Raw genomic sequence first — 25,622 nt, 5'->3', positions numbered from 1 at the left:
AGCAGCACAAGGGATGCTGTGACTTCTAAGCTCCCAAGTCCTTGTTCTTGAGGGAAGCAAGTGCTCAGGCTGCAGCTCCTTTTGCCTCCTGGCAGGAGTGAGCTTTCAGAGGGCTGTTGTATACCTGCACAACCCTTCCAAGTTCTGCTTATTACCCACTGCTTCCAGTGACAGATTTAGACAGAAATAAAAGGCCAGTTTCAAGATTTCAGGGATAAGCAATACAGTACAGTTCATTTCTCACTGACACCTCCACTCAGATTTGCATTTAGTCCTCAAATCACCTGAAAGCACAGGCAGACAGATAGGAACCATATGTAAAACCACTGAGTGAGAGCTTTAATTGTGTCTTTTCTATCCATCCATTTTAACAGGCAGTTCCCAATTTGCAACAGGATCCCATCAGACTCTCTGCTGTGAACTACAGTCTCCATGCTGGAATAAAAGCTGTAATGCCATTAGCAATAAAGACTACCTCCTTTCCCTAGAGGATCACTGTACTAATTTTCTTGGAATATTTTAGGTATTCTCCAGACTTCCAAATCTTGTCTCTAAATATGAAAAATCATACCTAGGTTCTATTCTCCATCGAATTGCCTCTATTGATGAAGTTGCCACCTTTTCACTTCTGCATTCTATGAATCACACACAACACAGGGGGTCTGCAATACTGATAAGCCATGTTTCTGATACAAAACAAATTAACAGCTGCCTCACAGCTAGCTGAGACTTTTGGACTAGACAAACATATTTTCCACTTTTATTTTTTTAAAGATTTTGATTCATCAAAGCTAAAAGTTCTGATGGGAAACTTGACCATATCAGTAGGACATTTTTTTGGAAAAAAAATCTTAGAAGCAGAACACAAATCTCATCCTACTGATGAAGACCTCAGAAGGGTCAATGGCTTAAAAACCATGGCACTGAGAGTGCTCAGATACAGGAGACTGCAATATCTCATTTACTTACAGCAAGCCCAGGATTTTGACCTTGCATTGAAGCGGCTACTTGTTACTATAGGGCAGTACTCTCATTTTTGCACTCCATTTCAGAGTGATATTTCAAAAGATTTCAAAAGCAAGAACAAATCTTTTCAAACCAGCTGTTTGCCTGAGTAGACCTTGAGGTGTTGATCAAAGAATCATCATAGAATCATAGAATGGTTTGAGGTGCAACAGATCTTAAAGATCATCTCTTTACAGTCCCCTCTGCTGTGGGCAAGAACACGTTTCATTAAACCAGGTTGCTCAGGGCCCCATCCAACCTAGCCTTGATATTAGCTCCAAACCTGTACAATTATTTGGAAATGTCTTGAGCATTAGTGTCAAGATGATATTCAAGCAGGCTGCTCCTTGGTTTGAAGGGGAAGCTGCTGCCAGGGAAGTCTTTTTGCAATACTCATGTCTTCGCCCAAAACTTTGAAGAAAATCAGTATCAAAAGGAATCTGAGGAAATCTGAATCAGGAAAATATTGACCATATAATTAAAAAGTCCTTTAAAAAGTGGGTGAGAGACAATTAGGATAACTTCTATGCAGATGAATGTTGACTTAAATTGAATTGAGTCTCCATACCTTTTAAGACTTACCCATCCCTAGTTACTATTCAGAGCTAAATCTTTCCCTTCTGCTCTATCTATAAAGCAACGGTAATGAAGAATCACACTTGAACAAAGAGCACATTTACCTTGTCATTCCCAGGAAATGAGTCACCAAGGAGCCTACTGTCACTGAGAAGTTCAGCATTGGGAACACAGCTAGCCCATCCTGGGCTATACAGGGCTGAAATCGTTGCCAAGCAGCGCTGCATATTGCTTGGAAGCAAATTTCCTTCCTCTAAAGCGTGTAAAAGGCACCAGAGCTAGGCCATTCAGTTCAGTCAGTCAGGATAACCACTGGATTTGCATTTAACCTTCAGTGTTGCAGAATCATAGATCCTCTGATAATCAGCTCTAGTACATCTCTACCTCCTACAAATATTTTTGCAAGAAAAAATAGAGAGCAGAGCAAGCAAGAGAAAGCGGAAAGAGAAAAAAAGATAAAAGGAAAAGAGAAAGAAAACCAGAGCAAGAACCTGAGGATGAGAAATACCATGGCAATAAATCAGCCGAGGAACATTCTTAGAAATGTACAGCACATATCCCAGGTTAATGGCAACTTTTATAACAGCAAACAGCGAGCACTAAGAGCTGTGACCACTGAGGGCTGTTCTTTCTATGAAATGACAACCACAGAGTCTAAGACACCCCTCCAAACCAGCTGAGTTTACAACGGTGAAGCACCTTGTTGCCACATTCTTTGTCATTTAGAGATCATACCAAAACCTTTTCCTTGCAACCATTTCAAAGCCAGGTTTTACAAATGCTCATCATAGTCAACCTTCCTGGACAAAGCTGCACTAGAAGAACCCAGTCAGGAAACATAGATAAAAAAGCCTAAATAAATCACTTAACTACTGATAAAGTTACATGAAATGACATCTTTACTGTAGTAAGGAAATTGTGGAAGATAATTATATATATAAATTTAGACTGAAAATAGTAAAGAAGGAGAGAGGGGAATCCCTAATTCCCTCATGTGATTTACGAGCAAGGATTTGCTTAGTTTTCATGAACATGATGTTGTATCTTCTGTATTTCTTTAGTTGAAAATTTACTACCAGAGGAGTTTCAAAAGTTCTCTTGTGCATTAATTTACTCACCATTTGCAATCTGCTAAGCAATTTTCCAAATGAACTCTTTCCAGATTTTGGCACTCTTAAAAAAATCTAGTCATCCGCTGCACTCCCATAGCACCAAAGATTGGTAGAAAAAGAGCAAATTTATTACAAGAGCAAATTTATCCAAATAACCTGACACTGGAAAAAAAATAACCAAATACAGAAAGTGGCAAGAAAAATTTAATATTCCTAGAATTTCAGTGCAAGACTAGAAGATATACAGGCTTGCCTTAGTAAGCGCTGTGTTCCAGAGTCCAATCTATGTCTCTCACCATTCCCAGGCAGTCATTCTGTGACCTGCAGCAATCCCAAATCCTGGGCAGCAAGCAGTACATTTTGGTATAAACTCACTTATCCCTGACATGTTTTGCATGCAAAAAAGCTGCATATAGGACAACACATTACACTAAAGGGATCAAATAATTCTCACCATGTCAAAAAAACTGGTGAAAAAACTACAATCTCAACCATCTGCTTGGAGAAAAGGTGGATGTAAAACTTCAAAGGAGGTCACCTCTCAAAACTGAATCAAAGCCACGAATAGACAGACAAAAGTGATGGGAATCATCACAGCACCTCTCAAATCCATGTATTTGTAGATGCTAACCAGTGTCTCAGCACCTGCTGACTTCAGTGACAAGCTATTATTATTTTGTTTATTGTAGTGAAGATTCCCATCAGCAAATCATCTCTTCCCTTCACTGCCTCCCAATATGTTCCATCCTTATATTCCAGATCAGAGGAACTTGCAGTCTGTTGGCTTGCAGCTTAGAAAATATTCAATTACATAACTTCCCTTCCTGTGATCTTTTCTTGATTTTGAGAGGAGGGATGAAAGAAAGGAAAGCCTAGTCGTGAAGCTGCACTCTCATTTACAACACCACATGCTCCATGGATGCTACTGCTGTAGTCCTTCATTTCCATGCTTTGGTTCCATAGTTCTTACTTCAGAGACACAGCAGCATGACACTGGGATAACAGAGTGAAGAATCAGGGTACAGTCTGCAGTCTTCTTGCCTTCTACCACCTAGCAAGAGAAGAGCTTCTGCTGTGCTAATTACTTATTTACTTCCCAGTGCTTGACTTCACTGGTTCAGATTATAATTGCTTACAGTTCGTAAATAGGATCTTCCATGACCAACTGACTTTAAAGGGTTATACTGTGTTAACAGTGTGCTGCAAAGGGCAGGAAATTATATTAACTTCTCAGATGTTTCCAGCACTTTTTCCAGCAGGTTTTCCTCAAAAACTAATTAGCATAAATACTGTCTTGTCTTAAGACTTAGGTAGTAATTGCACAGGGTAACACTCTTTTCCATAAAACATCTCCTTTCAGGCAAACCCTCCCAGCTCAAGTCTCAAGAAACAAATCTCTTCACAGACCTTAAGAAGCTGAGAATAGTTGTTATGCTCACAAGGGGATTTGCTTTATTTTAATAGAGATTTAAAGTTGGTTGCGATGTCTTTGTGTTCAAACTCAGATTGCCAAACCAGATCTGACGAGAGAGCTCATTTACGTCATGGCCGAAGCCCCACCCTGTCAAGTCAATACCTTTTATGAAACACCTTTCTTTGAAGAGCAGAATGGATTCCTCTGAAACTTGGACTACCAGCCAGAGTCATGGTCAAGGAGGATCCTGAATCATTTTGCATGAGGTGGATATCTCATATTGGCATTCGCAAAGAAAACTATGCCAACACAGCAGATAACAAAGATGACAGCTAAATCCACAAAGGACTTTTGAGATTACAGCACTAAATATTAATCTCTCTGTCTCTGCTTAGCCATTTCTTGTATAGCAGGCATGTGAGCACTATTAGGAGCTAGAAATTGAGCACAAGAGGAAGCACACAGAGCTACTATGGGGGCTAATTTTTAAAATCTCCTTAAAAGAAGAAATTGAATACAGACTTGAAATATAAAATATCAATCACCCCCTGTGATTTCTCAGTCAACTCTATTTCCATAAATACATCAAGTGCCAGTGTTCAATATCTTCACGTTACCTCAGCTGCAAACTTATTGTACAAAGTTTACGACTGTTTCCAAAAGACATGTGGATAACCAAACCTGGCTTGTATTTTGCACTGTAACTTGGCCCCAAGTTACATCCCTCCTGAGAACCTAAAAGTCCAAAGAAGCTTGCTTTTCTTTCCTATTGCTATAGTCATACCTGCATGAAACTAGGCCTACCCTAGGAACTGAAGTGTGCTTATTATTAGAGTCAGGGAGGCTTAACCAGATAACAGCCAGGTGCCTGGAAAATGAAGGATCTCTAGCAAAGTGCATTTTACATTTCAGAATCTGAAATGGCAGTGAAGATACCCAGAAGACAATGGTCATTTATATAGCGTATTGCAATAAAAGTGGGGTTTAGGTCCAATGTGGAATTAAAAAGTTGTCTGCCACTCTCACAAAATCTTGCCTTTTAAAAAGCAGCATAGTCTAAATCCAGAGGATTCAAATTCAAATATATTGTCACTCCTGAGTTTGATTAATGACTTCTCTGTTTCTCTCCTACATCATCATTTAACATACCCTCCTTTTATTTCATTTGTGGGAAACCTTAATGTCCTCAAGGAAGTTTGTGATCTCTTCCACCAGAGAGGCAAAACCTCAGATTTTACTTTTATTGCCCAGATCTCTCCCAACCAGGAGTTGAAAGGAGCACCTCTGCTCTCTCAAAAGCTCCAGCATTTTATTTTCTTCTGAGGTCTGTTTATTGGAAGTGCTTCCAGCACTGCCAGTAGCATAGGATATGGTGAGAAGCACTAGTAAATCACAGTGCTTGCTTGAAGGCAAAGAAGCCATAATGACAAACCTGACACAGGGCTGTAAGAACAAAACACCTGCCTGCACCCAGCTCCTGTATGGAAATGGAGGGGAAAGGGACAGAGGCAAAATCCAAAGTACTTCCTCCAAGCTGCTTTATTTAGCACGTGATAGCGGGTCTAACTTCCTCTTAACTGCTCCATACCAACACATACATCACTGCCAGACTTAAAATAAATGTAAAAATGAGGAAGTGAAGTAATTGTGTATTAAAAGTAGTTTAATTTATTACAGGATGCTCTCATGGGAGTTTGAAATTATTAATTCCCTAAGCACCTGATTTATGAGCAGAGTCTACTTTTTCCAGGCAGGATAACTTTTCTTAGGAAAGATGGACCACTGGCAGTAGTTGGCGGTGGGGGAGTGAAGGATATTTAGAATTAGAAACAAGGGAACCTGATATGGGAAATGTGCTGATCAGGCCACATAGCTAAGAAACCTAAGTCAGCAGCTACTGCATAACAACATCATGGCCAGGGAAAGAGATTACAGTGATTGTGAAAGGAATCCCACTAAAAACCACGCTGCCTGTCACAGCACCCTCCCCACACTCCCACAAGTATCTCAGTGTTTGCAGGGAGCAGGGCTGGGGTGGAAGCAGAGCCCTGCCTTGATCTATGTGTATATCTATTGCCTACACTGACAACATATGTTCCAATTGGGCCAGAGCAAATGACAGAGAAACACTTTGAGTAATGCAAGGGAGCAGGCTGGCAAGGCTGCTATCATTCCCAAAATGAGCCACTCAAGCTCACAGTCTGGGAATGCTCAGGTGCACAGTGCATGGAGGGAAAAGCATATGTCTCTGTATGCATGTGTATAAAAGGAGCCAAATTTTTCATACTTGTTAAATTCCTTGACATTTAATTTTGAGCAGGAGGGTTTCCACAATGCCAAGGATCATAAAGGAACAATTTGCTGCTGTATGTTACCATTGATATTTCAGCATGAATGAAAATTGCACCACTTGGTGATGAAAAGAGCAGTTACTTGCAATAAGGAGCACCATGGAAACTGAAATATCAATTACCAAGATAGGCTCTTCTTCTGAAGGAATTCAAAATGAGAAAAATGGTAACTGCAGGTGCCTTAAAGCATTAGCATTTTAAAGGATACAAAAAGGTGTAAATGAAATTAAAGGGAGATGTCTTAACAATACTGCACTGCCATGAAGGGGCCTATCTGGCAGATAAATTATTTTCTCTGCAGAAAGCAGGGAAATTATGGTCTTGCTAAGGACAGCCCAGCAGACTACCTACAGATGTGGGACAGCCCATACAGTACACTGAAATAAGCAGGAGTTCTAACATAGAATAGAAATCCAGAAAACTCCAAATGTGAGCTTAAATATGCCTTTGCAACACACAGTAACTGAAAGCATTTGAATGGAGTTCAAATGGGAATATCAACTTTTTTTATTTTATTATCTTCTGTGCTTTGAGTAAGGAAATAGTAAGCTGAAATCCTCTCTCACTAAACCTTCATAATGCTGAAACTACAATCACAGGCATAGGAGAAAAGCTTATCCTTCTCTTTTTTAAGAAGTGATGAAGTGATATCATGAAGCAAAATATGCACAATTTTCAAAATGACCAGTAAGGCTGGGGTTTTCTTTTTCTGCATTCAAACTGAGAAATCTTAAGCATAACCTTAAACATAACCTTAGAGAGTTAATCCTGAAAACTCTGCTGCAAATCAAGTTTCCCTGCAGTTGGTTAGTGACATGAAATAGCCAGAATTATTAGCCTATTTCAATTATCTTGGACAGTGTAATCAATGAGACTCAGGATTTTAAGGCTGACTTGTCTTTGCAATTGCACACTGTTCAGTGTACCCTCTGTCAGAAATGCACATGCTAACATCTTAAAATGAAAGTGGTAATGAGGATTTATACAGAATTTACCACACTATCTCTTATCCTGTCCCATAGCATCAACCTAAAGGGACCATATACTGGTGCCATCAAAAATCCCTACATCCTGGCACTCCATAGCACCCTGTCCAGCCTCCCTGAGGCCTACATTTGAAATTAAACCTAGAGAATCATAGAAAGGTTTGGGTTGGAAGGGACCATTAAATGTCATCTAGTCCTACTTCCCTGGGAAGAGCAGGGACACCTTCCACTAGATCAGGTCACTCAGAAACCCACCCAACCTGGCCTTGAATGTTTCCAGGGATGTGTCATCTACCACTGCCCTGGGCAACCTGTTCCACTGCTTTACAATCCTCATTATAAAACCTTTATTCCATGTATCTAATCTAAACCTACCCTCCTTTAGTTTAGAATCATTACCCCTTTTTTGATAGATTGCAACAGATCCTGCTAAAAATCCTGTCTCCATTTTTCTTGCAGGCCTCCATTTAAAATACCCACTCTGGTCAACAGGACAAGTTTATGTGTTAGTTTAGCAATAGTTTGCTAGGCATTTTTTCACTAACCAAACTAAGCACAAAGCAATGGCAGGATTTGGGCCACTGTGGACAAAATTATGTTCTTAGAAGCAGAGAAAATATGTAATTCATATTTTCGGTCCAGGGTCATTCTAGTACAGCATCGTGATCTGTCAACACTCAACACCAAGCTTAGGTGGCCTACAGCTTGGATCTATTCATGTCTGGGATAGCCTGCAACTAAGAAAAACCCTCTCCTCACAGCCTTCACAGTCACCAAGCAAGAATCCTAAAGCATTTCTGCTTATTTTCACATCCGTTGAAATATTTCTTCCTTAGACTCACAAGCAGCTTTCTCTCTAATGGGAGTTTTGCACAAGGAAAAGGAATTTCATGGTCTTCTATGTTTCTTGTGGATAAATCTCTTTACTTTTGTCTGGTTTTGCTTAGCAACTGTGTTTTCTTGTAATAAATAGATATGATAAACTAGAAGTGCCTGTTATTCCTTTACAGTGTTGGATGAATGTAAATCTTTTCTTCAAAATATCCCCACATAGAAGTTAAACCTCTTGCCACATCAGAGTGCTCCTATTTATTATCCATTCTCATGATCTATGGAGGAGGTCTCTAAATTGCTGTTAGATCTTTTAAAATGATGATATCAAAACTGTTCTTGTAAGGGATTTCCATTCCATCATACTTCAAAAAATTAAATACTGTTATTATAAAGTCCACTTTTTCACAATGAACAAATAATGACAAGGTGAAGATGCAAATAACAGCACTTGTTCAACAGCAAGTGTTGCAAGTGAATGAGGATTGACATAATAAACAACAGCACTGCAACTTGAGAAATGCATATTATTCACTTCACAGCACCCCTGGAGCATTTATAATCTTATATAAATCCTCTTCGTTTACAGTTTCATGGATATAGGCTGTACTGTAATTTAAATTTCCAAAAACCCTAATGGTCAGTTAACAATAGTCATTAAATAAAATACCACTATGTGTTTAAAATTCCATCATACTCACAGCCAAATATCAACATGTAAGCTACACTGTAAGTGATCAAAACCTGCTCGCAGAACATCTGCACACCCATAAGCACTCACATAAAAAAGCCACCATGCAGTGAAGGGGTGTGTAGAGGAATAAGAATCTTAGCATTCACTAGCTAAGATTAATGCTCCTCTGATGGAAATTCTGCTGTAACACAAGAAAGGATGTACTCATCTACAGGAAAGATGTACAATGCCAAATTGTCTTGTTTTGATATGACTATTACATATCTTAAATACAAGCCAGCAATCTCACTACTTATTAAAGCTGAACAATCAAATAAGAGAGCCCCATTTAATGTCTCATCGAAAAAGAAAGTGTCAGAGTAAGTTATAGTGCTAGCTGAACCAAGTGGAACATATTCCTTTTCTTGTGTGCAGTAATACCATTGCAGTTGGAATTTTGACCATGCTCTTCCAAAGAATAACTGCTCATGGTGGCACGGCACATGTTAATGACTCTTTGTGCAATTATAAAACTCCAATCTGATGTGCATGAGCGTAATAAAGAGAATATGGCCCTTGAAATTTTTGTTGTCCATTGCTTTGTTTGTATTTTATTCTCTGATTCTGTGTCTTACCTCAGCAAAAAATGCTGTCTTACTTTCTCTGACAGTCATTTCACCACCTCTGTCAGATGGTGCCAGCATCAGCCTAATGGTGCTCCAATAAAAGATTTATTGTTAATGGAAAGCAAGATGCTGCTACATGCTCTGGTACAACACTCTGCTTACCTAACACTGCCTTAGCACTCTGCTCTTCCTCATTTTTGAGGCTCAGCATTAAAGAGAAAAGGCAATAAAAAGTGGCAAAAGAGGGTCATCCCCTTCTGGCTCCAGGAGAGGGTGCACCACATACAGATCACAACATTGCACTATGAATTAAAGTAGCTGTTACTGCCCTATATCACTAGCCATAGGTAGTGGGGGTGGCTTGCTTTCACAAATACCAGGATAAATGGCTGTGAGACCCCTTTTTCTATACCCAGGCTATAAACCAACACTGACAGTACCCATGAGAAAAGGCTGATCTACAATTTCATAAGGAATTTCATAGTTTTGACTGGGGTTTACAGTGAGATTTCACTGCTATTCGAAGCACAGATTTAAATCTCAGACCAAAACATTAAGGCAAGTACTCTGAGTCACCTCCACAAGAGTTAATGCGTTGGTAAATACAAAAATAAAAGCTCAACATCAGACAAAACCAGGTTCCAGTTTTAAAGTGGGAAGGAGAAAACCTGGAGAGGTTTGCCTGCAGAGCATCACCCACACTAGAAGTTCTATAAAACACTCTTGCTTTCCCAAAGAGTGCAACACCCTAGGACCGAAGACAAGAATGTGAGGTGGAGCTGCAGTGACTGTTCCAAACCACCTCAGTTGGACTTGTCACCCTAGTGAATTTACTCATTTTTCTATCTACCCCTAACACACTGTTGTCTATCTCTTTTCCGGTAATTTCAGTCAGGCCTCCTGCTTATGAACCACCAAAAGAAAATGAAAATGTATAATGGAACCTTCCCTGTGGCCAAGAGAAGAGCTGCTCAGCCCTGAGAAACCCATCATCCCTCCAGTAAAATACACTCTGTTCTACAGCTCTGGACCTTCTGCAGAACATCAGTCTTGCAAGGAATTTTTCTTCCCGCAATGAATGTTTTGCTGAGTAGTTCAGGTTCCCCACAAAGAGGAAACTGTCACCCTTCTGTACAGGTACTGTTATGTCCCCTCAGTGCAACTGAAATAGATGTTAGAACAGTTTTGCATGTGTTTCAGCTGGTGAAAATGAAGGGAAATCCAGGGCAATGGAAACTTCAAAGGTTACAATATTTTGTGTTACATTTACATTACCCTGCTGGTAAAGCAGATTACAGTTTTTTCCAGCTACCCAGAGACCGTGGATAAACATTTGTTTTACTTCCTTAGGAGAGCTGATTCATAGTAACCATGATTCACATGAACAAACAGAAATTATTAAAAAAAAAAAGTAAAATCAGCAACAGAAAGGAAACAAACCTTACACTCAGCAGGTTATCACATTGGCAAAGAAAATGAGCCATGAGGGCTGGAAAGGAGCAATCTTCTGTGCACCACACACTGGATAGCTACTGTGGGGACAGACGGGGCCAGCATGTGGGCTTTTCACATCCTCACACCTTGGAGACACCAAATCTTCATGAAACAGAGTGGCTTCAGGAGCCTCTGCAGCAGCCAGCCACAGTCCCAGCACCCGGGACACACCTTCTCTGCTCTGGAGCAGGAGGGAGGGCAGGAAGCTCCAGCTGAGTTCCCTGGATTTTGCTTCCTCAAATGAGGTCCCACAGCTTGGCAGAGGAAAACCTGTTTGAGGGCTTGTATCCTAAGTGTCCACTTCCTCATATATGTTTGCCCCTTCTGTGTACACTGCAAGCCAAAACCTCACCCATACCTGGCCATGGCACCTTCCATTGACCCCAGTGAATAACGAAAGCAGTCACTTGTAAAATCTAAAGATTGAATCATACAGTAGTTCTGGTTGGAAGAGACCTTAAAGACCACCTAGTTCCAACCCTCTGCTATGGGTAGGGACACCTTCCCCTTGACTAGTTTGCTCAGTCCTCATCCCCTCACAAGAGATTCGCTCAGACCCCCTTTCTCCACTGGTCCTGGATAAAAAAAGGAATAAGGACATGCATCACAGCAGCCCAGGCATTTGCATGTCCACTCATCCAGTGAGTTTGCAGGAACTTCTCCCACCCATCTCTCCTGCAATAGGATCCTGCCCCAATGATGCATTTTTAGAACTATTGAATAGTTCTAACAAATAATCTTCAAAAAGTGTCAGCTGTCTCCAGAATTATGAAGGAATTCATTCAGTCATTTTCATTTCAAGTTGGTTCTTTTATCTTCAGCCACAGAGTCTACATAAACGGAAACAAATATTTCAAAGCAATGGCTTCTGAAATATTGCCTTAATGTAGATGCTGCCTTAAGGGGGGACAGTCCCACAGGCAGCATGTACTCCCACCCTGCCTTACCATTCTCCCTCCCAACGGCACAAACAGAACAGAACCACTACTAAACCCGTGATATATAGAAGTATGGTATTACACTCTCTACCCTTGCAATTTATCTTTTTCCTTCCATCCTCTACCTATATTTGCTGAATAGATTTGATTTTTTCTGGTAGCTGACTATCTTCCTGATTTCTGACTAATGTCTTTGTGGTATCCTTATTACACGTCTGAGACATAAAGGAGTTAGAATCAGATTCTATATCAGACAATAGGGAAAAAAGAGCAGAGGTAGCACTATTAATTTCAACACACATATCCACAGCTAAAACCCAGCACAGCAGTAATGTATCTAACCGTGCATCTATAGCACTCATTTTTATTCTTCCATTTTCCCACTCGCTTTTCTCCAACACCCATGCCAGGTGTGTGCTATAAGTTAACTCTGTATGAAATAATAATTCAGGCTACAAAATAAAAAAAAATACATAGAAAAAGACAACTACTATGTTTCTTTAGTGTGCCCTCAAAGTTTAGGTATGAAATCTGCATTGCCTAGTGTCATGGTTTACCTAGTCCTGAATATTTCCATGGCCTTCAGCTCGACTTTTATCAGAGGACCATTTTATACAAGGAATATGAATGTTAGAACAGGCAATTATACAAGTGACCTTGCCTTGACTTCATTCGATAGTGAATTATTAGTTTTCTGAACTGCAGTTTTATAAGACATCCTTATTGTCTTAATTAATGATCAAGGTACATCTTTGAAATCTTTACAGACACTATAGATTGCATCAGTCTCTTTTCTGATTTACATATATTGACTGGCATATCAGTTAAACCCTGCCACAGGTAGCTCTTCACTGCAGTCGATTTCTAAACAGAACATCTTTTTTCTTTTTTTTTTTTACATTAAAATTTAAAGATAATAAAGTGGAAGTAGGAGATAGAAAGACCTGAAGACAGCTGAACCAATTCAAATGCCAAATTGGTGTTTAGAAAGCAGCTGCCAGTGACAAAGATACAGCACCTGTGGATCATCTCTCTCATGGTGTAGAATTTCACCACAGGACTCAGCAGTGATGTAAGCACCAAAAAAATGGGGTAGGAGGAAAAAAAGCAAGCAACTGCACATGGGAAAAGGAAAAAGAAATAAAAATATCTGATAATATGCATTGAATGCGTTGTCATGTACACATCCCTGAACATCGTAGATTGTAACAGCATGCATTTAGGTCAGTCCCTAACTAAATGCATAAGGAAAAAATGCAGCCACTGGAAAGCAGCAGGCTCACACAGTGGCTGTCTCTTCCTGTCTGCAGAGGTAAGGAAGAGGAATAATGCTCAATGAAATCTGCAGTCTTTTTGTTATCCCTGCTGCTAAAGCCTTTGCTCCCTGTGATCACCCATATAACAGGTGAATTCATGCAGTGAGTCATGTTCCCAGCCCCTCTGTTGCCTGCATCTATTGCTCTGGTGAATTCAGAGCACTGCTCAGACACAAAGTGCATCTGTCAAGACAAGGCAGGGGATTTGCCAGTGTTTTTCTGCATACATCTGGATTCCTCCAGACTCAGACTGCACAGCACAGTGTGCTTTCCAGCTGTGCTCTCTATTCCCTTTCTCTTGTGACACAGCACTGCTGTTAAGTAGGACCCAATGCACCTGTGGGACAGGGGACACCCAGGTGTGGTGGAGGAATTTGTGTTCAATGGCCAAGAATAAGGAAAATAAGAACAGAAGCACCGAATCTGCAACCTCAGTTAATTATATTATATATGGTAGCTACTATTTTGGAGCTCTCAAATATTACAGGGCCAAAGAACTGTCTTCACTACAATAGTACATTATCCACATTATCAAAACCAAAAATCCAGTCCAATGTAATTGAAGTTAATGAAAACAGAAAGAAACCAATTACTTGGATTTTAGTTTGGGTTACCATTTCCAATTCCATTCTGACCCTTTTCCCATTTTAACTCAAGCTGATAACACAGTTAACATGACAGTTTCCCTTCTTCCTCTGGTTGGAAATATTTTGTGGATTCGGTGACCCCCACCAAATCCTATCACAGACAGACCCCAATTATGGCTCACAAGCAAGTTGCAACCCTTGAATCATTTGCATGTATCACATGTGACTCAATCACATTTTTTGTCACCAGAACCAACAGATTGTCATGGTTAAGGCATTTATGTATGGCACATCTCCTGGGGGCGTGGGATGGAGAGTGAAGAGGGGAAAGGTTGGAGCCAGAACTCAGGAGTGTTCAAGGCCAGGTTGGATGCAGCCCTGAGAAGCCTGGTCTAAAATCTCCCAAACCAGGAATGGAAAAAGAATATAAATAAAGGCAAAGCAACTCAGAATATTCGGGTCCCACTAATAAGAGAATTTCCAACTTCCAGCGAGAGTGGCATCCTTTCACTAAAAAGAATAAAAGAAATTTATGAAGGGAAAAAAGTTAGTTCCCACACCACGATTTCAGAAATCTGAATCCATTTAAAACACGCATCCAAGACTGAAATACTTAGCTTCAGAAATGAATTATTAGTAATTTCTAAAAGAAACAATAATGAATGAGCCAAAGATGTGAGGCATGCAAATAGTAAGGAGCTAATAAGCTTAGTGAGAGAGCAGAAGTAAAGGAAAGACCATTTTATTAAGAACAGTCTCATGCTGGTAAGTCAACTCCCCTGAGAGCTAGCAATTGTCTATTTGTCCCTCTCGAACACACACACACAAATACTACGGAATTACATTCTTAATTAAATGGTTTTCGTACTTTTTACAAATAGCAAAACGCATGCTTGGTTTCGTGTAAGTACATTTGAGTTAGTAAATTAATTTGTTTTCTATATTTGGCAGTTTCAGCTCCCCATTAAAGGATTTTATAAATCTGAAAACATGATTTTATCACTTAAAGAGGGCATGAATAAACTGTAGAAATTGTTGTTGAATTTAAATTAAATTCTTCCAGGTTTGGACACCTCATCTGAGTTGCTTCCCAGATAACTGAAAGACTTTAAGCAGACTATAATGCTTCTAGATACAGTAAAATTTAGAAAGTATAAAACTCCTAATAAAAAGACATAAAAATAGCTGGGGGGAGGCTAATTAGAGCATCCTCACTATGATGAAGAATAAGTATTCAGGTACAAAAACATACCGAGACACAAATAATATACAGAGGAAAAAATGCAAATGCTCACTTAACCGACCTGGCTTTCCCTTTAAGGTAATCTGATGAATTCACATGAGCAAATGGACTTTACAAAATACTGGAAAGATCAGCATTTGTCTCTTTTGATTTTCTTCAGGTAAAATATCACAATGTAATCCTATCATTTCTGCACTGAATATTTGGCACTGTAGCCTGACATGAAGAAAATGAATTGGAGTCAAATGTATCTTTTAGGAATAAGTAGAATATAATGACACGAGAAAGTTTTCAAACTCCAGGCAGATAAACCTTTCTGGTGTCTAAGATTACTGATATTAATATTCCTCTTCAGAGTAAATCTTGTCATTAAATTATAAAATAACAAAATAATATGTAAGAAGCAGAGAGGCAGAAATAGCAAAGGCTTGCATCCTCTCAACACTGAAAATATTTTTTACTCTTTTTATTACTAGGAATCTGATCCCTAATCAGTAGCTAGATTAACAAGGAGCAACAGTGCAATTCAAGTTTCTGATTGACCTTGGTAGAGGGCTGCATTTTAATGCAAAGGGCCAAAAATCAGATGGCTACAAGTAACAACCTGGAAGAGTTGTAGCATCTTAGCCACCATTCCCCTCTTATCCATCTGCATCTCTATAATGCTCAGACAGACTGAAGAAAACACCCCTAATACTTTTTTCTCTCACTCAGTCCTCATAGATGCAAAGTTGACTCCGTAATTAGAATGAATGGGTAGCACACATGAGCTAGACATGACATTCACATTATTTAAAAACAATATAAAAATAGATTATATCAAACATTTGATATCCTGATTTTACAAAATGTCTGATGACATCAAGCTCTGGTGACTTGCTATACAGCTACTCTTTCTCGGTGCCTTGGAGAAAAAGGAATGAATGAAGTGAGAAGAACACTGGAAAAATTTAATAGACAAACTGACTAATCTCAGACCTGAAGGTCATAGCAAAGCAATTCACTTCTTGGTTTTTCAACAGCACAAGACATGATTTATCAATCTGAGATCACACTTACAAACACTATACATGTCAATAATATGTTCTTCCCACTGTGTAACTTTTTAAACAGTGACAGATTGCCTGGGCTGGGCCAAAGTTATTTTACAAACAGAAATTGAATATTTGCAATTATGTGGTTCAATAAGGGAGAGGGGAAAAGAAATGGGAAAAAAAAGGATTATGCCAAATAGCAGCTGTATTTAACTGCAACTGCAAAGTAATCCATGCTATAAAATGCTTTCAGAATCCACATCCTTTGAAATTCTATTATTTTTGTCCACTAAATGAAAAATATTTCCTACGTTCAACAACACCAACAAAAACCTATACTGCCAAAGAAATAAAATTATTTAGTAAAACAAGAGCTATAAATTGACACCTCTCTCTAGTTGCCCACTTGATCTCAGATTGCCTCGAAGTAGGGAATTTGAGTCTAAGTTTCCCTCCCCCTAAAGTGAAATAATATTTTCTCTGTCTTTCAACTCAAGCCTAATCTTCACAACTTGAAGCATTCAGGCCAATCATCTACTCAGAGTGAGGATGAAGCACAATTTTATTAAAGTGGGATTCTCTTTGGCCGGCATCTGACACAATCTGGCCCTGACTTTGACAAGGCTCTGAAGATGTTGCTATGATGTGAAAACACTCCTGTGTTATCTTCTTATCTGGAGGCCGCCAAAATTCTTGATGAACTATAGCACTGATCCTGGACTCTACTCAGCCTGGGAAGGGAAGAGGGAAAAGCCCTTCGGGCATGAGCTGCTTTTAGTGTCTTGATTGAAAAAAATCAGCCTATTTCTTGAGAGTACATAGTGGGTGCTCAAGAATACAGATGAGAACAAAGACTATGTACAAAAACTGAGTCTGAAAGTTCAACATGCATGATTTCTAGTCCTCTAAATTTGCTGCTCCAGACAACATAGCTCCTGTCAACTTTCAGGTGACAAACTCTCTCAGACACCTGGCTGTTCCTTCATTCACCTATATTTAGACAATGCAATACAATAAGACCTCAGTTTGAGGCTGATCCTTATAGTGCAAGAAAATCAAAAAGATCAAAGCTGCATGTGATGTGGCTGCACAAGTTTGTTTTGGTGAAGTTCTGCTTCAAGGATTATTTAGGTATTTTATTTCAAACCAAAAATTGCTATTCACCCAGCATATATATGCAAAGCATAATTTTCAAAAAAAGGATAATAAATTTGTTGTCGTACTTTAATGTTGTTCCACATATTCTTGATATTAAAATTATTTCAGGCTATTTTAAAAAATTGTACATTAACACTGCAACCATAGCTTCTTCTAAAATTAAGTTCATGTTTCTTCAGGTCCTACTAATAGCTGCATGAGAGAAGCACTTGAACAAAGAGGAATAAAGAAATGAGTTCAGGCTTAAAAATTAGACAACAAAAGGGGATTTAGCAAGAGACAGAAACAGCTACTTTTACATCTTATGATAATTGGGTTTATAATAATGTCCTTACACAAAAGAAGGAACAATGGCATTTCCAAAGTGAGAATTTAACACTACTTCCAAAACTCTGTTCAAAAATAATGACATTCACTTTGAAATTTTTTTTTAAAGCCTTTCTGTTCTCCCTTCTGTAATGTAAAGGGTGCTTGCTCCCTGCTTCACTCATTCCCACAGTCTGTTTCAGCTCTTCCTATCTAGGGTTTCATATTGCCTCGGCATCTCAGTGCCTCAGGCCCAGAGTATTTATCTATACTTACAGACCTAAGTCTGCAATTTATTGTGCCTGGACAGGCTGCTGCACCTCCACAGATTCCCACAGCCTTTGAAGCCCTTCCTGCCTCTACAAACAGCTGCTTGGAGCACAAAGGGGACTGGGCAAGGGCACAAGCATCTCCCTTTCCCCGCCTCTCTCCTGCATTCCCAATGACACATGCCATATTCCAAAAGGTTTTCCTGGTGCCATACATCACATAAAGAAATGCAATCCCTATCTGGGAAATTTAATGTCTAATATCAAATGTTTCCACCTTCCTATGCATTTCAGGATATATTCTAGGGCCCACCTCCATAAAATGGTTGGGTTCGAAGGGACCTTAAAGATCATCTTGTTCCAATCTTGTTGCGATAGGTAGGGACACCTTCCACTAGACAAGGTTGCTCAAAGCCCCATCCCCACTCTCTGCTAGAGTGTAAACCTGGCACATCCCTTTGGTACATTCATTGGGGGTTTGCAGCCTGCTGGTTCACATGGGGATGGAGATGATCATTCACCTCAGTTACTTCCAAAGCTGTCACACACTGGAAATGCACAACTGTGACTGATTTTCAGGCAAATATTTACTTTGGCAGGTGCAGGGCAGAAGACCTCACTGTGCTCACCTCTTTTACTGCAAGTAATTTGCATCCCTAACCATTGACAAACATTACAAATTGCACATCTGGAGTTCTTACAGGCTCTAAGTGGTTCAAGCCTGCACTTTCCTCTTCCTGTTTAAAATCAGCTACATCATATCTACAGAGAAGTACAATAACAGTAGAATCACAGAATATTTTGGGTTGGGAGGGACCTTAAAATTGTAGCTCCAAGCTCCCTCCATGGGCAGGGACACCTTCCACTAGACCAGGTTGCTCAGTGCAATCTTTAACAAAAGGCTCACAGCAAGAACGAAAGACAGCATTATAAGGTACAAAAAAAAAAAAAAAAAAAACAACAGTTGTGTCCTAATAAATGCCTACAACAGCAGGACAATTAGTGGCTCATCTAACATTTGCACTGGATTTAGTGGGAGCTGAGGCAGTTGCCACTGAGATTAATCCATACTATTCCCTTGCCCTGTAGCTTTGGGAACAATGGTGGAGCAGGCCTTGGTTCAGAAGGACATCTTTCCAACAGAGCCATTCACAGGTGGCAACCAGATAAAAAATATGTTCCAAATGTTTGATTTAATTGCTTGTTTCAGCTCAAGGGAGTCCAGAATCCCCATTTACAGGTGGTGCAGCAGTCTCTGTCAGCACAGGCAGTAACAATTTATTTGCCCCAGCATCACCTGCCACTTTTTAGCAATTTTTAAAATCCCACCTTCTTCTGTTCTGTATTATACCTTTACATGGAGATTGTAAAAATTGGGCATCTTCTCATCCTCTCAAAGTGCAGCCTCAAGAGGAAGAGTGATGAAGGAAAGCTTTAACAGCCTTATGATAACATTGCACATGTAATATTGAGGTGGTATTTCCAGTGCCATCCTGGAATACCCTAAACCAGCCAGGTTATGTGGTTTGCCCTCCAGCACAACATCCTCACTAGCAGCACAAATAACTTCAGCAGTTCTCCAAGGATAACCCAGAGAACAGAGAAGCTCTCCCGAGATGGGAAAAGACAGAGTCTTCTTCCCTGACATCCCAGCTGCAATGGAAAAAAACCATCAGAACTGAACCAGCACCACTTCTCTTAGCTGAGATATATCATGCTTCAAGGGGTGCTTAGTTCTTAAAAAAAAAAAGAGGAACTATGCTTTTCTGTCCTATGCAGCAGAGAAAAATGTTCAAAAATAGGAACTCTTCTGACTCAAATCACAAAAAACCTCAATATATATCAAAACAGCTACAGTGAAAATTTCCAAGAATTCCAGTTGAGAGAACTGCAGAGACACAGATGTGTATGGAAAGTCCCAAAGGGTGTAGACATCTGCATGTTTAGAAACATCACACAGTATAGATGGTAACCACACAATAATTTACAAATTATATTGCTTCTAGCTGAATTTGATCACACCACCAAGACTCTGGCTCCTATCTCTCCAGAATTTCCTGAAGCAGCAGATGTCCTGGACCAGAATCCCTTTACTCCTTTGTTTAGTTTCACGTTTAAAGTCGTTCTGTCATACAATAATTTTTCAAAAGTAAAAAAATTTGTAGGTTGTCTTTTGGTTTTAATGTCTACTTCCCGTGATTTTATAAAGAGCACAGATAATTGGTAGTTAAACCCTAGATCATCCAGCTTGAGTTCATGTGTGTCCCAGGCCTGGGAAACTTTACCCAGCTGCTCTCCACTGACACAAAGCACAGAAGCCTTCAGGTTCGAAAAGACCTCTAAGACCATTGAGTCCAACCATTAAACCATCATTGCCAAGTCCACCACTAAACTATGTCCCCAAGTGCCACATCTACACATTTTAAATACATCCAGAATCATCTTTTACTAAAGCACAGCTCCTAAAATGGTGTTTTATCAGAACTTAAGACTACCGGTGAAAAACCCATTTGTATATAGGTATCTGTCATAACGATTAGTCATAAATATTAATGCAGTATTTTCTACCTGCATTTGTCTGGTCTCTGATTCCAATCACTCAGTTCTCAGTCTACATGTCCTGATCACATCAAAGAGCCTGCTAACACACAACACACCTCAAAGTCACTGAAACAATGGAAATCTGCCAGTCTATCAGCCTCATGTTTTATCATCCATTTCCTTATAACAATTTTCAGGCCTCTGAAACAGCATCGGGTTTGGTTCAGACTTTGAAGAAATCAAAAAAAAGCTTTCTGCATGCACCCAATCAATGGCTTGGGGTTTTCTTTCCCTACATGTCTCAGGTTTGTATTATCTGAGTGTGCAGTGCAGGGGGTCATTTTAAAACAATAAGTAATTTGGTACCCAGCCAGCTATCTTATTTTAAAAACCCAAGAAAATTATATTTAGCCATTAATTTATCAAGTAAATAGTTACTCTTCCTCAAAGAAAACATTGATCTGAAAAGGCATATTTTCTCTAATTTTTAGAAAAGGATAATAGTTTTTTATTACTGGCCCCACATACCAAAACATATCTACCAAAATAGATGGAACAAATCAAACTCTCCGTAACAGAACAACTTTTCTTTCCATGTTTTACAGGCAGGTGATGTGAGAGTATTCATATCCAGTTGGAAACAGGCTTTGATCCATATCCCCTATTCGGTTTAATTGGATTGGATGCTCTGTGATGTGTATTCAAGATCCTGCATCTCTGAGACATCTAAAACAAGTAGAACTAAGTATTTTATTAATATTTAAACACAGCAAAACTGACAAATATTGCAGCAGATAAGTTTCTTGGGCAAGATTTCCCTGACAGGATACCAGTGACTTCCACTGAAAGGAGCCACTGATAGTTACTTGTATCCTGAGGGGAACAACCAGAGCCCTGGAGATCTACTTAATTTTGTGCTTTCTGTGCATGTAAAAGCAGAATACATAACAAGGTCACAACAGACCAAAAATAGAAAATCTTCAAGCAGTTGCAATTCAAATAGATACCGGATCTGCTGGAAGGCAAGCAGTTTGACCAGCACACAGAACTTCTGAAGATCACTACTTCTATACTATTTTAAATTTCACAATCATTTTCCAAAAGTCAAGCAAAACATTAAGTACATACTTTTCAGGGTTTTCCACTTCTTCGGTAACAAAATTGAGGTAAAACCTAGAAAACAGTTATAAAACGTATTATAAGATTTATTCTTATATTCTTATATTTTTATTCTGTATTTCTTTCACTAAGAATCAAGAAGATGCCTTCAGTTAAGCACTGCTGTTAATTACAGTGACTTTGCGGGCCCGTGTTTGGATTAAGGAGAGAGCGATAGCTAACCTTCCCTCATCCCCACATAAGGAAGGGAATTCCTAGAAAAGACAGCAAAACAGGAAAAACAAAGACAATAACTATGTAAAGTCAGTGTGCAATTTTTTTTTTTTCCCTGACATATTACGCAGGTTAGGTTTACCCTAATTCCATACATACACACGCACGTGTGTAAACTTTATATTCCATTTGTGCTTGTTGCCTTTTACAGTTTCAGGTTATATTGGCAAAAAGTCTCATCAGAGTACTCAGCAAGGGCTTCTTAACAATACAAATAAATGAAGCCTTAGAAAAACCCCTCCTAAACCAAGAACTTTCACGCTAGTTTGTTGCACAGAATCTCAAACACAAGCTGCCAGCTCTGCATGCTCATGCACAACCTTCCAGTACAGGTTGCACTCTGATCATATTGCAGCAGCATTCAAGACACAGCTCTGTATGGGAATTCATAGGAACTGCTCACCAGGCACAGCCCTGCATACAAAGCAACCATAAGCCTCAAGGTCAATGAACCCTCTGTTCTGCATCTATTAGCACTAGGTCTGTGCCTGGCTGGATCACAATTGTGCCTGGCTCGGAGACAGGCCCAAAGTCAGATCTTGGCTAATTAAACACAGCAGTCAATACAGTGCCTAGGCTGGCCTTCTGCTCTTCTGCAGAAAGATAAATGGCACCTGAGCCAGCAGTGCTGCAGTGAATAAACAACTGGTAACTGATTTGGCAGAAAGTCTGGGAGCTTTGCACCATCACAAGTCTTGGAGCAGAACTGGGTTAGCAGAATGAGTTAACGCTGGCTCATGGCTTTTTAAAAATAGTGATTTTGTGACTGAGCATGAAATTCTTTGTCACCTTATGCAAAAACCTCAGCATTAGGTTTTAAACTTTCTAGTGCATAGAGCACAGAAGATGATTTAGGCTAGCTATATGGAAGAAAGTCTTTACAGTGAGGTGGTGAGGGACTGGAACTGGTTGCACAAGGAAGGTGTGGATGCCCCATCCCTGGAAGTGTTCAAGGTCAGGTTGCACGGGGCTTTTAGCAACCTGGTCTAGTGGGAAGTATCCCTGCCCATGGCAGAGGGGTTGGAATGAAATGATCTTTAAGGTCCCTTTCAACCCAAACCATTCTATGATAGCCCAACATCAGTCCTTTTATTGATGCAAAGACGTTTCCTTGCATTCTTTTCTTCATCTGTCCTTTTTCACCCAGCATTTTACATACCCAATAGTCTACACTTGCTCTTGGCAGGATGAACCCACACACAGAAGAGACACTGTCTTTCTTTTCTGCAAAGCTGTTATCATTAAAAGTTAACAGTCTTGTGCGCTGTGCATAAAATTCTGCCTGCATCCTAGGACACATCACCAACACTTGCAACACACCTTCATTTTCAGCTAATTGTATTGATTTAGCCCCATGAAACTGATAGTGCAAGGATATTGACACTCCACTTAATGGTCTGCTCCTCCGTGCTCTAAGGTGATGAATTTTAGCTGGTGACAAAGAAAAATAGAGAGCTGGGAAGAACCACAAGCCAAATTAGGTCTTTTTCCTGCTAATTTCTTTTGTAAGTGGAAAATAAGGACCTTGAAATAAAAGTCAGAAGGTGTAAAGAGAAAAAAAAAAAAAAAAAGACATTATTTTTATTTTAAGGCTTTGAACTGTTATGTGAAAAATGGGAAAGATGCAACAGAATAACAGTATTTTTGATGAAGCATTTTGCAGGAAATAAACTCTGAACAACATTAAAGAGCTTTTAAAATTGCTTTCATACAAAAATTTAGCCTAATATTTAAAAAGTGAGAAACCATCACATGTATGGATATGAGAGACAAAGGCAGTTATAGGAGAGATGGGGAAGAAAGTAGAGATTGTCCTCATAATCAGTTCCATTTCTTTGAGGCTTCAAAATACCAGGCTCTTTTCTTTCATATCTATCCCAGATAAAGGCTTTGGACTCTCTTGGGTTTCTTCCCCTGCTGCCATTTAATATATAAAGTTCTGTTCATACTTCAGTGTGCAGATTTATAATGCTCCTGCAACCAGGGAGTTACAGACGGGCAGAGAACTCCAATGCTCAGCCCATTGTCCCTCCAAACTAAATAAATAAACCCCTTATCTTTCAGCTCTCGCCTTTTGTGCAAGGTAAAGAACTTGGCTGCCTGTGAGGCTCTGGAAAGCAAAGGGAAGACCTGCAGACAAAGCTATCTCAAACTAAGCCCACTCTGTGCATTGTAGTCTGCTTTCTTCCCCCCACGCTGCTGCTGCAAAAGCCCTTTGCCACTGCAAAATGTGGAGCCCTCATGAGCATGAATAAATTGTAAAGGCAGATTCGAGAAGCAGCAGCACCTTTCAAACCAGCTGCCGTATACTTTGGAGGGGAAAGAGAGAAACAACTTGAAAGTTCTGAGCAGGATACCTGAAGATAGATTCTCATACCTTTCCTCACAGCCAATCGCACTTGACTTCTGTGGAAGCCAGTTGTACTTCTCGTTAAGTGTGGCCCAAATCTCTCAGAGCAAGAAGTGTAAAAATCTAGAGATTTTTATTCTATTTTGTGGTCCATACCAATCTCATTGCTTCTTACTTGTCAAATACTGCTTTTATAAAGCAAGGCTAAGGGCCATACAGGTTTGTAACAGAATCACAGATTTGGTTTTTATATAATTACTGACTTCTTCAAAAAATTAAAGCTTCATTACTCTTTTTATCCTTTTATTAAAATATTTAATGAAAAATGAAGAATATTCCTTCCTTGTGGTGTGATTTTTTTGGTGGTCAGTGCATGTCTTTATGTTGAAAAATCTTTCCTTTGTAGAGCTGTTCGCACTATAACCACTGAGCATATGGAACAGTGGTGAGAACTACCCTAGCTGTATGATGTAGATACCCTAGCAAAAGATGTAGAATGTGCTACTCATTGCTTCATATAAATAAATGTCTTTGTTAGAGCATGTTAGTGTTTGTTTTCAGGATAAATACGTATAAATTTCATCCACTTACCAGCCTGAATAGGCATACATTCCTGAATAGAAAGCAAGTGGTAATCCCATAACACTGGCATCATTCCCTGCAAAGGCATTTTTAAAGTGCTGTGTTTCTCCTGCAACATCAACAAAAAAAATGTTAAAAAATAAGATCTTTGGTCATAGCTACTTAACAAAATATATATATATATAACACATCATGGAACATTTAATCACCCAACAGTTCACTGACATCAAGTCCTGCCCTTGACCTTAAATTCTGACCCAATCCTTTCAGCCATAATCTGCCAGCAATTGTAAAAGGCTTTGTGGCATCTGTATTCATGCAATAGGAGAATCCAACCTATTAGTTTGTTTCAAAGCATTCTGAGCTTGATGACCCTCACTGCTCTGTCATTTTCAGCAGTGACTTACATCAACATGAAAGAGCAGAATGAGCTCAGTAGTTTTTGATGTTGAAAATTTCACTTGTTCAACATTTTAATCAGAAGGAACTTTGCTGGCAAAGCAACATTCCTAAGATAAATAAACCCAAAATCTTAAACATTTCTACCATTGAAAAATGAGTTTAGTAGCTCCCTACCATAATAGTCAATACTGTATTAATATTACACCAAGTAAGAATTATCTATTTACCTATAAATGCAAATATGCAAGACTTTTGTTATGCTCTTATTCGTTTACAAAGTGCTTTATGGTTTGTAAGATGTCCCGACCATATCCCAAATTTCCCGAGAAGCAATGATCCTCCACAGATACAGAGCCGGAAGAAAAAATTCATTCAGAGTTAAATTAGCAATGAGTCAAATCCTCTAACCTTTACTCTGTTTTTACTGAGCCCTCAG

General features: G+C 39.4%; 1 protein-coding gene across 4 annotated transcripts in view; it reads right to left on the bottom strand.

Annotated features, from left to right (window-relative positions):
- The window catches only part of SLC7A11 (solute carrier family 7 member 11), a 59,805-nt gene that overhangs the window by 16,540 nt on the left and 17,643 nt on the right, over window positions 1-25,622 (bottom strand). For all 4 annotated transcript variants that reach the window (XM_032109476.1, XM_032109477.1, XM_032109475.1 and 1 more), the window contains 2 exons: window positions 24,794-24,893; window positions 21,589-21,633 (listed from right to left, as the gene is read on the bottom strand). In XM_032109476.1, coding sequence (XP_031965367.1) covers window positions 21,589-21,633; window positions 24,794-24,893 — 145 coding nt within the window. The remainder of the gene's footprint in view (window positions 1-21,588; window positions 21,634-24,793; window positions 24,894-25,622) is intronic.

This window comes from Corvus moneduloides, chromosome 5, assembly GCF_009650955.1.
Source record: "Corvus moneduloides isolate bCorMon1 chromosome 5, bCorMon1.pri, whole genome shotgun sequence".
Lineage (NCBI taxonomy): Eukaryota > Metazoa > Chordata > Aves > Passeriformes > Corvidae > Corvus > Corvus moneduloides.
Note: the sequence above shows the minus strand (reverse complement) of the source record. Positions and strands in the feature narration are given on the sequence as shown.